Below are 17,127 nucleotides of genomic sequence, written 5' to 3' on the forward strand. Positions count from 1 at the left end.
ATGACTACTGCTTTATAAAGCTGTTAACATAAAGAAATTATATACTTACAAAAAAACTTGTTCCACAGCGTCTATTGGCCCTGGTATTTGCATGATCCTGGCATCGTACTCCGGCTGCAACACTGATGCCGTGGTCATCCTATTCACGGCATCCATGGGTCTGATGGGAGCCTTCTACCCTGGCATGAAAGTCAATGCTCTGGACCTGAGCGGGAAATACGCTGCAACAATCATGGCAATTGTGAATGGAATTGGCGCCATTACTGGCATCATTGCGCCTTACCTAGTTGGCTTGTTGACTCCTGATGTAAGTACCAACAGAAAAATTCTTTTTAATATCTCTGTATCCAAAGTAGGTGCCGGAACCAATTGCGTATTATGTACACCAACACAAGGTTGCTTTAGCAAATCGATCGCGAGTCCTTGGGATCGGTTTTGGCAACAAAGAGACTTTGACCATTATGGAAATCGACACACTTTAGTTTTATTGCATTCCATAATTTTAAGACAGTTGACACACTTTTGTTATGAGTTAAAGAATTTTAATGGTGCTTACGTAGACAAACCACTTACCTCCTAATTTATGTTCTAAACTGATGTATTGTTATCTTTTCAGAGTACGCTAGTACAATGGCGACTAGTCTTCTGGATAGCTCTAGCTGTGTTCGTTTTAACAAACTTAGTGTTCGTTGCCTGGGCGTCCGGGGACGAACAGTGGTGGAACACCACCACACAAGACCCGAGGAAGCAACGCGAGGCCGAGGCGGGAACAATCCAAACCGTCAATGCCGAGATTAAGTTGTAGACCAGTACTTTAAAAAAACTGGTTCAAATCACAAATAAGAGGAATATTTCGACGCGAAGTGAGGATCAGCTCGTTTCCTTGTCGTTAATGTTCCGGAAGAAAGTGTAAATAAAATATTAATAAGTAACTAATAAAATGCAGTGCCTAATAAATGAATACTGAAATAGTTCATCGCACTGCTTTAGACAGTTTATAATAAACGTACTTAGTTCATCCGTTATATGGCGTTATGCAGTTGACTCGAGACAATTTTGTTATATTGCAAGAGTAGATGTGAGTGAAAATAATTTATAGTACAAACTGTAAAAGTTTCAAATGAAATTCATTAAATCATAATAATAGGCGATTCTCTGAATCCACAGCCAGTGCTATGTGATAGTAATAATAATTAATAATCCCGTTATAGATATTATTATTATTTTGTAATTATTTTTTTAATAATTTTCAATCTTAGAATATCGAGAAATTAGTTTAAGTCTAATATTAAATTCAATATTTATTACAAGTATTATTATCTTGTTGATGACTGTACTTTAGTTTCTAAGTAGTCATACAAAGTATTATCATTGTCTGAAGAATACTGATTGCCTATTTGTAAATATTTGTGAAAAATATTTATTTGACGATGAAATGCACTGACAAATTATTTTGTTCACGTATTTTTGAGCAAAGGAATATTTTGCAAGAAAGGCTGTGAACAAATCTGGGTTTACAGGGAAAATACGAAAGGCCACGAAATTACATTATTATTCTACATGATATCGGAATGCACTATCCATGACGCTATAGAATCCTTAAAATTGCATAATATGTATTTTTAAGTTTGCTTAGAGTGAGATTTTCCAATTATGTCTATTTTTAACTTTCATATAATCCCTGGTCTCCCTATTGCATTTGATTTCAGGGTGCATTTTGTGCCATTTAAGAGATCTGTATGCAGGCTTTATGTTAGTTTTAATACTTTTCGTAAACGTTATACTAAGACTAAGAATGGTAACCCCATTACTTGTTTAAACTATCTGAGATAGTAGTTCGTAAGTTATTTTGTACAATATTCTTGAATTTTGTTAAAATAAAAACATTGAAAAAACATGAATATATTAATTTATTTCATACGATATTTATAATTCATCAATTAAAATGCATGCATACACTTGAAATAGAAACAGCTACTTACACTTATCAGACTCAGTTTGTGTTCTCAACACATTTATCTACACACAAAATATACATAAATTAGGGCCATTTATACTGACATCCCCTTTCTTTCACCACACATGGGTTTTTGCTTACAACTCTTACTACCTCATTATAAATAGTAGTCCCTAAAAAAGTTCCGGCTTTAGTATCAGGTATAAACCATTGTCTGGATTTCTGGAACAAGGAAATGCTCTAAACCTAGTACGAAGCCTGGTACTTTTTTGGGACCTTTTTTATAAGGTAGACTGGGACTCGGTCGAAATCGGATTAGTTCTGACACCTAACCCCTGCCTATGTATTGATGATATAATTGGAAACATATTACCCTTAAAACCATAATGAATGAATGAATGGGCATGAAACACCTTAACTATGGGAATAAATGTGATAATTTTTATGTACTTGTTAAGCATGGATACACATTAAAAGGATTTTTTATTCTTAAAGTAGATACTGAACTTCTATCTTATGTATGATATGACATTATAAAAGAACTTATACATTATGCAAAGAGCTGCAAAGGACACATGTTTATTTAAAATAAAAATTTTAAATGTCGGTTTAAAAAGTTCTACTGTTTTTAAGAGGAATTTGGCAAGATTGTTAGATTAGTTACTACATACAAATCTTTTCGAAGCCGATAATAGATCTCAGTGGCGTGCACTTGGAGAGGCCTATGTCCAGCAGTGGACTGCGATAGGCTGATGATGATGATGTACATAGATCGATGTTGCCACATGAAAGGTTTGCAACTAGACTTTTCATATTCATTTCACCCCGCCGAAGATGACTACAAGAGACTGCGCAGCAGTCAAAAAGTACGAAGAAAACACAATGCGTACCTATGCGCAAGAAATCAAATAGCAGACTTCAGAGTGGCAAAGTTATTTGACGACAGATTTACATGAATTAAGGAAGATTTCCTAAAAAAAAAACATAAATTAAGGTTTGATTTACAGTAGAATGAGTTGTAGAAAGTGCAGTAGTGTTTTAAGCAAGCAGGGGCGTAATTAGCTTACAACTACAATACATTACACATATTATGATTATAATAATAATAAATATTAATTTCATGAGTTGTAACAACAAACTGAAACACCATATAAAAATTGTACTGTCAAAAATGTATTCAAACGAAAATGAAGGAAGAACAAATTGAAAATAAATAATATTTACACCAAGGCAAGTAACTCTAGTATTTTACAATAAATAAATATATTACAATGGTAAAAAAATATGTAATCTTAAAAAAAGTCGCACGATCAAATAAATTGAATTCACATTGATCTATCACATTAATAGTAGGTAACTAATAAATGCAATATCAATACGGACAGTAATAACTATTTTGGAAAGTTCTAGAAACTTTTATCCTAAAAAGATATATGCTATTGAAATGTAGATACTGAAATACACAATTAATTATACAGAATAATAATAATAATCTATGAGGAGGAGGCTATTCTTGCCAAATCAACTTGCCGCTACATAATGCCTTCGAATCAAGTACTACTTAAATTATAAAAATGTTTAGAGCGTCGAAGAAGCATGATTTTGATACTTAATGATCGCGTGTATGAAGTAATTTACTATCAAGTCTATGGCTACCTGTGTAAGTTCAGAGTTAACCCAATTAGAAAAGTCACTAGTTATAGTTATAGTATATTAGTGAATTGAAAATTTTCTTTAGTATTTGTCATCCTTACTTGTTTGAGTGAATCAATCCTGAAAATCACAGAGCCAACGACTTCACTTCCTACTAAGTAAAAAAGTCTACGTGCGTACAAAATATGATTGTTAAAATGTGAGAGGTTTTAGAATCATGCGACGCGGAAATATTGGCTAGTCCATCGAGTACTAAATACCTGCAACCTTCATATTGTTACTGCGTTCTGATCAATATTCCACATGCAGTGATGTTTAAATCAATATATTAGCAAATATATTTTAGATCACAGGATTTCGATATTTTAAATTCCTTCTAACGTTTGAGGAAGAGGGTTAGTTATTCAAAACATGAGCACAATTTTATGACCGCTAAAAGATATGCAAATTAATGGATTCAAATAGGAATTTGAAAGATGGATGCCGTGTAACTATCAAGTTCGATCTCTGGTTTGCAACATGAATATTTTATGAGGTGTAATGCGGGCTTGTCTAATACCGGGATTCTACACGATTTTTATCGTTCAAGTTTACTTGGAATGCATAAAAGAAATTCCTGATTTTGCCGAACTTTTTGAACAATACCCATCTGAAAGATTGCGTTTATCATTTGAAATGCCAAGATGTACTCAAGATTACCTATTGGCTAACACTATTGTATTTTTTCATCAATATTTTGCACCTAAATTCACTGCCACATGTAAACGAGAGCCGCACTTAAAAGTTACACTCCACCACAAGGCGGCCATTACGATCCGCCCCAATATTAGCAAGTTGCTTAGACGCCTCCTCCTTCGAAGTTTCAGAACAACTCCATGACCGACGAGGGACTGGTGGCGTCACTGAGGTCAGTCCTCTGGTTCAGAATTTGGAGGGCCTGAGCTGTTTGTATGTAACGAATGGAATGATGTTCTAGAAGTTCCGCGGCGGCTGCGGGCTGTTTTGTTAAGAGAGCGCGGAGACGGCGGGCGTCGTCGTAATCCATGTTCAAGAGTTTACACGCTTCTAGGAGCCTGTTTGATAGAGAACATTTTATGAAATTGCCGACATGTTTTTTTTTGTTTTGGTTTTTACGGTGAATAAGGTAAAAAAAACATTGAGTAGAAGCCAAATTGGTGACAAAGTTTAAAATAAATAAAATAATTTATTGGGTACCTACTAAAGATTTACTTTCACAACCATACTTGAAATTAAAACAGTTACTTATAACTATACTTAGTTTTTACCTTTTGTAGATGCCATCGTTTATATTGTGTATGTTGTCGGTTTTGTTCCAAATAAACGATGTTTATTATATATTTATGTTCTATTTATCTATCTATAACACGATTGACTGTTAAAAATATCACTGACCTGGGTAACTGGTAGACTTGCGTTGCAATTTTGTTCGGTGGAGCAAACGCAGGTACGAGGTTACGTTTGACGTCGTGCGTGAACTGCATCGTACCGCCCGTGTTGAACCAGCTCTCGAGCACTATCTCCTGCAAAAATGTCGAAAACTTTTACCATTTTTGTCAAGTTTTCAATTAAGACACAAAGCGTAGATGATTTAAGGAAGATGGCAACCAGGGCCAGATCCAGGTCTCAAAAAAGGTTGTGGGCTCTTCCATCGGATATAGTTAAAAAATCATTAAATTGGGCTACGGGAGAAAAAGATACATCTATATACATATAATAAATCTGTAAAAAAACTGTGTCTGTACATTGAATATATTAAAAAAATATTAATTGGGTGGGGTTTAGAAACAGTAATGGAGCACAAATCCAAAAAAAAAATTCTGTCTGTATGTCTGTATGTCTGTATGTCTGTTTGTTTGTACACGCTAATCTTCGGAACTACTGGACGGATTTCAATGATTTTTTCTTTGTTGTATCAGTATTAAGCCTGGTCAACATATAGGCTATAATTTATCTTCGAAACTTGAAGACCTGATGCAGAACACCAACAGACCAACAAAACTATAAGAGATACCAAAATGGTGCCATAGCAAAAATTGTTTCATGTGATGAGCATTTTCAGCTGAGATAATAAATTTTAAGATCTGGAACACTTGATGTGGAACCCCAAGAGCCCAGCTTCTCTGTACCATATACAGGTATGACGTTTTAGCAAAAGTTGTTCAACTTGATAAGCACTTTCTATTGACTTATACAAATTGAAGATCTAAAACACCTGATGTGGAACTCCAGGGGCCCAGCAAGACTATAGCATATAGACGTGTGACGTTTTAGCAAAAGTTGTTCAATCTGATAAGCACTCTCTGTTGACTTATAAAAATTGAAGATGTAAAACACCTGATATGGAACCCCAGGAGCCCAGCTATACTATAGCATATAAAGATATGACGTTTTTGCAAAAGTGGTTCAATCTAATAAGCACTCTTTATTGACGTATATACATCGAAGATCTGGAACACCTGATGTGGAACTTCAAGAGCAATACTACACTTGAAATGTATAGAAACGAATGTTATGAAATAGGTATGGTGACTCAAAACCGACGATTATCCCTTTATACACTATAGAAATATGAACTCAAGGACAATCCCCGGTGGACGTCGTTAAAAAAAGACAATCCCCGGTTCTGTGCTATACCATTGCTAACTGTGGATGAAAACTACTTGGGCTATTGTGATGGGATGCTAATGGACTAGGAATGGGGAAACTACGGGAACTATGGCACCTGCCGATGACAATGTATTAGATACATGTAAAAATTGCAGGTGGAGACTTCGCCAGCTCACTTACTGTACAGATCAGTCACTGAATAGCAACAAGAGGGCAACAGGGACATGAGCGGCTGAAGTGTGAGAATACCTCGGCGGATTTTAAACGCAGATTACGCGCTCCCTGTGGGTCACTTACCACGTGGCATCCTCCGAGCAGGGCTACTAACCCTGCTCTAGCGACTCCACTCTGGACGGCTAAGCCAAGCCAGAGGCTTGAGACCTACCCCCGTCATGGTTCACTCCGACCGGCCGGAGATGGGGGCAGTATACTCTCCCTGGAGAACTTAGTATATATAGCCCCGCGGGGTAGCTACTCCCCGTCATAAGCCTCAGATTTCCTGCGGTGCTTATAGCTCATTATTATTGTCGTTATTATCTCAAGAGCCTTTATCCCAATTATGTAAGAGTCGACTTCCAGTCACGATGCAACTGAGTACCAGTGTTTTACAAGGAGCGACTGCCTATCTGACCTCCACAACCCGGTTACCCGCTCAACCCAACACCCCTTGGTAAAACTGGTCAGACTTACTGGTCTGACTACCCATAACGACTGCCAAGAATGTTCAATGACAGCCGGAACCTACAGTTTAACATGCCTTCCAAATGACGGTCATTGCAAGGACGTACCCAGGGGGGGGGGGGTCCAAGGGGCCCGGACCCCTCCCGAAAATAGATGCAACCCATAAAATAAATCAGAGATATGCATTAAATAGTTTGTGAAAACAATTTTCTTTTAATTTTAAGTATCCATTTACGCGATACCTTAATCATTTGCCTGGACCTGGACCCCCCCCGACAAAAAATTCTGGGTACGTGCTTGGGTCATTGGTATCCAAAATATACGTAGAAAGTACATACGAACTTAGAAAAGTTGCATTGGCAGGTACTTGCCAGACCTGGAATCAAAGACGTTCTCTACCCTATAAACCACCACGACTTCCACTAAGTCACCACGACTGTGTTATCTATTTAATGTTTTTTACGTAATAATACGTGTAATATTTTTGCCACACACAACTTAAATGCGGACTAATTAGAATCACTACTTTTATCCCTATGGTCGCGTCTATTGCGGATCAGTCACGGAGGACAGAAGACTAGCGGAGATGCCCTAAAGCAGGTAGGTCACGCGCCTTCAGGTAGGTCAAATACGTCACGACTACGTCACGGCAGGCGTGGATGGACAACGCCCACATACCGTCCTTCACTTCAAATTGACATCTTGTCATCTAGTCGTATTTTACCAAAATTTGAATATATTTTATTTTTTATTTGATAAAAACGATGAAGTGTGCTGTTATAAATTGTAGAAATTGCTCAGGATCCAAACTCAAACATACTGACAGGATAACATTTCACGTGTAAGTAATATTTTAACTCTAAAACATATTTTTTGCTAGAGACATCTGTCGTCGAATAGCTGAATTTTTAGAAGTTTTTAGTGAATTTGTATTATTTTCGTATCAATGCATACTATTAGTACCAATTTTGGCTAAAATAGCAGCTTCATTTTTACTTGCATGCTAAAAGTTTTTTTATACCTTATTTACCAACCAAAACAAATAAAAAAACATGAAAATTTAAAATTTCAAAAATACGCCATCTTTCGGTAAGTAGTTGACTTAATATTTGAAGTAAAATTGCGTTCGTCAGGCCAGATAGACCACGTTGCAATAATAATAAGTATTAATTTATGAAAATATTATTTCTAATTATTATTTCTTTTTTTAGATTTCCCGTTAACCATGATATAAGAAACACATGGATACGCATCATAAATAAACCAAACTGGATACCTACGAAATATTCCAAAATAAGTTCCATACATTTTGAAGAAACTGATTTCTATGAAACAAAAAGTGGTTTAAGGAAACTGCGTTTAAGAGCGGTACCTAAATTGCATTTGCCCATAATACGGGTATTTAATTTAAATTTTATACAATATTAAAATACTTAATATAAGTAAGTACATAAGTAAGTATGTTACATAAGTAAGTAAGTATGTTAAGGATTATAAAATATGTAAAGTTAAAAAAATATTTGGAAGCACGTTTAAATTACAAACTTAGTTCATAATTTTTTTTTTATTTTTTTTTTCAGACCATGCTAACTGTCATTCAGATTAAGCGCGGACGGACGGACAGACATGGCGAAACTATAATAGGGTTCCTAGTTTAGGTACTACGGAACCTTAAAAATAACTAAGTGGAAATTTATTTTGCTACAAGCGTTAAACATTGTAGCTTTTTATTATTTATTTTGTATGTCTCTACCAGATCTCGGGACTATAGAGTCTCAGATTTTTGGAAGGCGAACGTGGGGCCAAAGCCAACACGCTGAAGCCCTTTAGAGACAACTTTAATGAAATGGCAACACAAAACCGACGGTTATCCCTGTATACACTATAGAAATGTACCCAAGGACAATCCCCGGTTCTGTGTTAAACTATTGCTAATTATGGAATAAAACTACTAGGGCTATTGCCGCTATTGGGATGGGATACTAATGGACTGAGAATGGGGATAATTATGGTAACTATGGCACCTGCCGATAACAATATTTGCACACGTAATAATGGCAGGTGGAGACTGATAAGTCTCCATCAGTCATTATTTTTCGTAAAATTATTATTTTACGAAAAGTAATGACTAATGGATGGATGACTGAAAATAATCACGTAACCTAAATCCAATATGGCGGCCGCCCCAAAGTGGCGGATTGGCTAATGAAATGCAGCCCTATGAATTCGGTATGAAAAATAAAAATAATAGTTTTTACCTTTACAAGTGGTTCAGCCACCTTGATGGTTATGCGTTCAAAACTACAGATGTACTTTTATCAGTGCTACCAGTCGTAGAAAATTCAATCACCCATATTAAAAGAGGTTTTATTTGAAAGCTACAATTATTTTAAAAATAATCACATCTTTTATTTTTATCTAAAAAAACATGTTTTTGTTGAAGATTACTCGATAAGTGAATATGAATATCTTTGTTATGATGGATGAACAAGGATGTTCCTGTCTATCGCTATATAGAATATTTTTCTGTTAATAACTGTACCTACTGTGTTATTTTAAATAAAACTTTTTACGAAAATTTTTACACATTTATTTATCTTGATCCTCAGCAATATTTAACCTATATCTCTCTTCCCTTACACACTTTTTGACTGTACTTTTACTCAGGATAACATTCGACGCACATAAAATATCAACTAGTGGATCCGTCAATATGATATAGTTGTGAAAATTCTAATTTGAATAACACTGTCCCTAAAATATTTGATAAAATTTCCAGTGTTCTTGGTGAATTTCATAATATGGCAACATCGAAAATAACAACAGTCATCATCAGTACGGTTCTAGAACAAATAGAACAAATTTTCGTGCCTGTGACGCCATAGTGGCTAGTAGACGAACTAACACAATGACATAATTTGATACTTAAGTAACACCGTGGGGGTATTTTAGACCCGTGGTGATTAAAAATGATTTTTAATCGAGTCTCCGTTTAATGATTCCTAGTAGAATTATACCTATTTCATTTCTGAGCGGGTAAATAAATTGTTGTGGGGCAAGTTCTCTGCACCCGATAATACTTCTATAAGTATTATTTTTCTAACTTGTTTAATCTCTCTCTTTTTCTTTGGTCATTTCAAATGAATGCTTCTTCAAACTTTCTAATTCAATTACTATTTTTAAAGAAATATTAAGTTTCAGTATTTACTTCACTTTTTAGTGGTCGGTGTTAGTTTAGGGTTAGACTTTAATTGTCCTATTCCACGCTAGATGGATTTACAAAAAATGGGTGGCTTCCCATAAAAGGCGTATAGGGGTGGAGCACGGGTGGAGCCAGTAACGTTCCTCGTCCCCCGCTCACCCGAATTTTGGCGCGTTGCTTTGTTAGGAGATTTTACGTTAGGGCACCTCCGCTAGTCTTCTGTCCTCCGTGGGATCAGTTCTCAGCGTTTTGTTTAGTCTGCTGTGCTTTTGCCGTTGAAGTACAAAAATTAAATATATGTAACGTTTCTAATGCGTATTCCGTTGTTTTCAAGTCAACGGGCTCTTAAAATTCAATATCAGACGATTAAGATCTTTGATTTTGCTGACCCCGTAGTCGCTGGCATAAGGGACAGAATCCGCGTACGAAGTCGCGGGCAGAAGCTAGTAAGGAATAAATAAATAAAATAAATAAGGGAACGTTCTTAAGGGAGTTTATAAGTACAAAATAGTAGAAGGAACATAACAGAATATATAAGACAGTACGTAAGGGAGCATATAGGGGAGTACATAAGGATGTAGGGGGCATGTAGGAGTAGTACAGAAATGAGCAAATAGGGAAAATCCTTTCTGATTCATGGCTAGAACCATTCAAACAACCTACTTACCTCAAAAATATATTGGTCAACAATATCAGCGAGATGCGCCCGCAGTCTCGTGGTAAGTGTTGGCGCGAGTCGTTGTGCCGCTACGGACAGTCGCGCACACAACGCGGCGAGCGGCCGGCAGAGCGAGCCCGATACGCTTAGCGCCATTTCTTCCACGATTAGTAGGCCGTGCCATCTGGGTTGGGTGAAATGTAAGTATTATTGAGAACATCTCGTAGTTAGTGTTCTAGCCGATTATCGGCTAGGAGGACACTGCGGTGGCTGTTATCATATAAGGAGATTAGCCAACTGCGCAGGACATATTATAGTGCACAAGCATTTGCGCAGACACAGGTGCACTCACTATTCCTTCACTCTCATAGTCCGATGGGGCGACAATCCGACACGACCAGAGAGAGATCAGGCGTAGGACCGACTTACGTGCTCTCCGATGCACTTCTTCATCACCCGTTAGGGGTCTATACCTGATAACTTTACCAAATAGCAAAAAAAAATAGTACCTAATACACTTACTTCTGCCTCTTATAGTCCTTCAATCCCGCCTTAAACTCGAGCAGTATATGTTTGGTCAGGGACGCGAGGCCGCTGTCTCTGAGGCGAGCGAGCAACGCAGGAGCTTCCGCGAACGCCCCCGCTTCTTCATCACCCTGATACATTCACCGAGTAGCAAGAAAATAGTTCCTAATACACTTACTTCTGCCTCTTGTAGTCCTTCAAGCCTGCCTTAAACTCGAGCAGAATATGTTCGGCCAGCGACGCGAGGCCACTGTCTCTAAGGCGAGCGAGCAAAGCGGGTGCTTCCGCGAACACCCCTGCTTCTTCAGCCTCATCTTCTCCAGTTAAAGGTTCTGTTACTGCTAGGTTTACTATTGGTGATGTCTAGGAAAAAAGGATAATGTAAATTAAATATTTTATAAAAAAAATACTGTTTTAGTTGTTTTACTTTACTGCTTACAGTTCAGAATATTGAGAACAAAAATCTAATGACAACTATTAACCGACACTGGCAGATTATCATCAGAGATTGCCTTTAGTCTGACCGATTTTTAATTAACTTCACACATTTAAATTAGCTCTACTTTCATTAATAAGTAGACTGAGTGTATTTCGTGTAAATAGTGAACACTGTATGACCCCAAAACAACATTTTGACCCTAGTATCTCGGGCATAAAACAAATAGTGAATAACGGTGATTGTTCTTTCCAAGTACTTACCACATCGTATTGGTTCAAATCTGGGACCATTGAACTATGCCTGGACATTTCACTGAGCGCCAGGTTCTTGGCTCGTAGTTCTACCTCCATAAGGGATAACGCTTCCGCAGTTATTTCTGAAATAATACTTTAATTGAATTTATTGAGAAAATAAATAAATCATTTATAAAAGTTTATGTACCTACCGATTTATTGCCACCAGATATTACTATCGGCAAATCGATTTATGTAAATGGCTGCTGCCGAATGTTTACTTTTATCTAAATTTAAATATAGCTAAAATACTTTTTTTGCTCATGTTTTTAATATTGCATGTAATATTTTTAACGAAAGAAGTCCAACATCAGTGGCGTCATTGTCTATGCTATAGCCACTGCCAAGACAATTACTGCTAACAAAAAAGGTTTTAGCAAATATCCATGAGGCTTTTTAGTATTATCGTTACTTACCTTTGTTCCTCTTACAAGGCATTTCATCAGAATCCGTATAATCAGTGTCTGAAGTGGTGTCACTGAACTCATCGTCCTGATGCTGTTGTTGCGTAAAGTTGTGGAATTGGCGCCGGTAGTAATGTAGTTGTAGATAGTGCTGGACATAGACAAAATTGGTATAAGGAGGACGCATTGCTTTTACTATGGATTTATCGATTTTAAGTTAGAAATGCGGGGCAGTAATTAAAAGCTTTAAAACGGAATCGAGTTTATAAATTAATTTAACATATTTTTGGAAATTATATGCATCTAGCTCACAGGTAAAAAAACAACCTGAGGTATATAATTTTGAATCAACATAAAATTACAACAATTTTAAACTTCATATAAAGCTGCTCACAGTAGAAGAAGAAAGAAGAAGAAAGAAAGAAAAACCATTTATTTTACACACAAATGACGCAGAAAACAAACATACACAAATACAAACAAATAAATCTAGGGACAAAACAAACAGTAAAACAAAAACACTTCAAAATAAAATAAATTATTCTTCACTTACCAAAGAATGGGCCCACTGCAATAAAACAGTCCTAGTATGATGAGCGGCATTAATGACAGCTGTCAACGGATGAGATCCCGTGTCAGGCGATAGGAAGGAGTCCACATGTAATGAGTCTATGGCCGCACTGAGGAGCTGTGTAAGACGGATACGCCATTCTTCTACTAGTTCTAGTTGAAGTTCCAGGAATTGTAGTCTGTAATATGAAAGAAAATAATGTTAGGATTGTGTAAGTATAAAAAAGCACGATTTTATGGTATTAAACAAATAAAGAATTAACATAGCATAGGTCAAGTAGTTTGATCCGTTGATCAAGATCAGAGTTTGATTATGCATACAGTTTTTGTTTTGCCCAAATATTAATTACCTTACTGTGTAATTTTTATAACTATTCACATGTTCTATACATTTTCTTCAAGTGATTATTTAATTCACATATTTTATGTACCTACTTTAAGTAAATTAGTTACTTGATAAACTTCTCATACTATATTACCTATGTCCCGGCTGCGGCAACAACGCATATCTGTCCTCAATAGTCCTCAGTAACGTAACGAACCAATCAGCTGCACGTGGTATCCACAAGGCGGAACCAGTCGCTGCCCCGGCCCCCGCACCTACTCCCTCGCTCCACTGAGAACATTCTAGACTCTCGTCCATTTTTGCTAAGGCGTCTGAAGGAGAAAAAGTATTTTTTATGGTGTTTTATTGGTTGATGCAGATTGACTGACAGAATGAATCTTAAAAATGATAAATCCTTCAATTTCCATGAAATTACATATTGTGGAGGAGGATCATCTTACAGGAGCGTTATTCGATTTTGGACTTTATGCCAGTCAAAATACGACCTACAATATTCAGTCAATATGAAATATGAATATAAACAGTCTACGCTATATGCATTGGTTGGTAACGTAATTCAATATTTATCGTGAAACAGATTGAGTTATGGGGTTCATCAAACATACTTTTCTGAAAACTGAAAAATACTTACATTTCTTTTCCACAGTCTGCCATCTCACAAAAGTTTCCGCCTTCGTCAAAACTGACAGTACACTGTTAATATCTTTGCCAGTGATATCAACTAATTCCCTTTGGAAGCCAAGAGTTTCATCTACGGCATGAGCGAAAGCCGCGTCCACATCGACTATTTCGCCTTTAGAACTTTGAGTATGGTATAACGCCAGTACTGTATGTAATCTCTCAGCTGCCAGTGCTATCAGACCGGCATTGAATTCATCCTGAAAAGTTCGTTATTCAAGCATTTAAAAAAGGAACCGCGGCGCCAATATGCCGAAGATAGAACAGAGGAATTTTCCCTGTCAATCTATTTTCGACATTGTTTCCATCGACATAGAGTCTGAAATCAAATAACACCCTTATGCATTACACTCAGTTGTGTTATTTGATTTTAGACTCTGTTTCAATGAGAATAAAGTCTACAATAGATTGGCAGTTCTTACAAAATAGAAGCTTTAGAAAAGAAAACAAATTTTAATACATACTGCTGCCTTAACGTGCTTCAGTTCCAATTTATCAGCAATTGGCTGAACATGAGACTGGACGAAAACTTGATGGTGTTTGATCCAAGTGAGAGTTTGTGTAAGGAACCACTCCGGTCTATCGATACGCGCCGTTTGACGTGAACCCGTGAAATGGAATTGGAACCTCTTCTTAAGAGGCCGTAGTAGCACTCTCACTGGCAGGCATGGACCTTTCTCTGTTTATAATAATTAAGTGGAATATACCTTAAGTGCATTTAAAATATACATATAAATATACGTTCATTATTTAAATGGTCTTTGAAGAGAAAGTTGCCAGATTTTGAACTAAGTTAAACAAAAAAATCTTGATCAGTTGCCCAATTTTATTTTATTATTCTGAAATTAACTGACTGATTTCTTAGTGGATCAAGATCAATAATAAACCTATTTAATTTCTCGTATTTTTTTTTATAATAACAGAAATGAGTATACAGAAAAAAGGTCAACACTGTCATAAACCAAAGAGGTTGACTTACCTTGTCCCAATTCATCAGTCACATTACTGTTGACAAGATCCTCAGGTTCTTCAATGAGAAATAGATATTTAGTCAGACTGTTGAATTTCACCATCACCTCTTTAGGTATTGGGGAGGCGTCTGCTGGAGCTGAGAATGGCCATTTCAGCTGCTTTAGTACATCTTCGTAATGTCTGGAATATTAACAAAAAAATATGAATGGTAATAAATTACTCATAAAAAGGGCATCCTACCCTTTAAAAAGATTGAAGGCACATTCATATGATATGGCTGAAGATTCAATGGAAATAAATAAAAAAGTACATTAGGGGGTAGATAATGCCATCAGCAAATGAAAAGGGATAATACATAAAGGCGCAATTAGAGTTTACAGGGAGCTCATTTGAGGAGTACATAAGTGAGCATACATATAGGGAAAATACATAAAAAGAAGAAGATGGCCAGCATGCCCATAGTGCCCTCTGTGGTAGAGCAAATACAGTCAAGCCATCTATACTAATATTATAAAGCTGAAGAGTTTGTTTGTTTGCTTGAACGCGCTAATCTCAGGAACTACTGGTCCGATTTGAAAAATTCTTTCAGTGTTAGATAGCCCATTTATCGAGGAAGGCTATAGGCTACTTTTTATCCGGGTTCGTGCAGAGGTTCCCACGGGATGCGGGTGAAATCGCTGGCAGAAGCTAGTTGATCATAATGTCTGTTACTTACTTAGTGAGCTTGTCTTTGAGGACATTATGCCAATAATGTGTGTACTCCTTCACATAACTGGCCCTATGTCCCTTTTGGTACATGGTACACATCTTCCTGAGCTCGCTGTACAGTAACACCATTTGTTCATCATCATTAGTTTGTTTCATTTGGCGGCTGAAATGTAAGGAATAAAGAAATATTAATGACTATTGCAAAAGGTCTCCAGATTTTGAAACAATATTGGAATATCAACAGCACTGTGAAGCCTACATTCGAGATACAGAATAATTACTATCATAGATCTCATTGAGAAGCTTCAGTCTCAAATAAGGTCTTTAAACTTTAGAAACTTGTACACAAATATTATTTATTTCTATATGCAAATAAATATCACTATACTATCTATGCCTGTTTCAGTGGGTAAAAAATAAAGTAATAACTTATCTTACCTCAGCTCATCAATTTTCTCAAACGATCTTAAGTAAACTAAGACCTCTTCTAGCTTATTGATAGCAGCAAACCTCTTATCAATTTCAGACCGCAATGGCTCAGTTTTGTTCAGAAAGGCTTCAACTTTCTTCTTTAAGTCATCACTGCGACTCTTCAACTTGTCTATTTGATTAGAATTTAATTCTGCCTTCTTTAAAGCTGCTGACAGTTTCGTTGGCACTTCATTGTTGGCTACATTTAACTGGATAAAGAAATTAAGTTGTTAAATAAAAGTAATTTATTTAACCTCTATTTATTCAAATCAAAATAAAAGAATGAATATTTATTGTTTTCTAATGATAACCAATTAGCTTTCTCTCACAGTTTCACTTGGTCTTTGTGGAACTACTGTGCAGTAATGGGCTATATAACACTAAAAAAATATTCGAATAGAACCAGCAGATATAAGAAGTTGGTTCAACTGGTTGCCCTTTTATGCTAATAGGCAGTCTGGCAAGACTCAAACTGGTCAGTAATTTATACATCTTTGCCTGTTTAATAAGTGATTAAAAAACTTACGCTATTTTGAAGTTGATCTCGCTTGACCGCTAATTCTGCTTGTAATTCTACAGCACTTGCTAAATCATTAATATCGCCACCTATTCTTAAATTAAGACTTTGTATAATAGAGTTCTTCTCCTCTTCATCCATGTTTAATGTTTGAAATTTTTCAACGTAAAATGTATGCCATTGATTATTTAGCTATGCAAGTAAGCAGCATTTATTTATTATTTTATTTATTTTTCTTAGAGAAAAATCAGGACACGAAACAGAGCGCTGTCAGCTGTCAGTTTTCGTCGATCGAAGTGACGGACGTGACGATGCATGACGTGTGACTTCTAACGTCATCTGTCATTGTTTTCTATAAAGGTTTCACAATTTTGTAACTAACCATTTGTCCTTATTCTTTGGTTGATGTTATTTCACAGTTAGTT

General features: G+C 36.3%; 2 protein-coding genes across 3 annotated transcripts in view; one reads left to right on the forward strand and one right to left on the reverse strand.

Moving 5' to 3' along the window:
• LOC110376825 (putative inorganic phosphate cotransporter) overlaps positions 1-1,901 on the forward strand; it is a 34,790-nt gene extending 32,889 nt beyond the window's left edge. For both annotated transcript variants that reach the window (XM_021335438.3, XM_021335446.3), the window contains exons 7-8: positions 69-307; positions 617-1,901. In XM_021335438.3, coding sequence (XP_021191113.3) covers positions 69-307; positions 617-805 — 428 coding nt within the window. In that variant the 3' untranslated portion in view covers positions 806-1,901. The remainder of the gene's footprint in view (positions 1-68; positions 308-616) is intronic.
• On the reverse strand, positions 1,892-16,993 carry LOC135118057 (RAD50-interacting protein 1-like). The gene is made up of 14 exons (XM_064038998.1): positions 16,712-16,993; positions 16,153-16,394; positions 15,722-15,877; positions 15,014-15,186; positions 14,499-14,713; positions 13,988-14,234; positions 13,490-13,667; positions 12,994-13,189; positions 12,453-12,591; positions 12,004-12,119; positions 11,483-11,667; positions 10,789-10,963; positions 5,024-5,151; positions 1,892-4,683 (listed from the first exon to the last, which is right to left on the reverse strand). Exons 1-14 carry the CDS (start codon positions 16,841-16,843, stop codon positions 4,473-4,475), a joined length of 2,493 nt encoding a protein of 830 aa, XP_063895068.1. The 5' UTR covers positions 16,844-16,993; the 3' UTR covers positions 1,892-4,472.
• Between the last annotated feature and the right edge of the window lie 134 nt (positions 16,994-17,127).

Source organism: Helicoverpa armigera, chromosome 2 (genome assembly GCF_030705265.1).
Source record: "Helicoverpa armigera isolate CAAS_96S chromosome 2, ASM3070526v1, whole genome shotgun sequence".
Lineage (NCBI taxonomy): Eukaryota > Metazoa > Arthropoda > Insecta > Lepidoptera > Noctuidae > Helicoverpa > Helicoverpa armigera.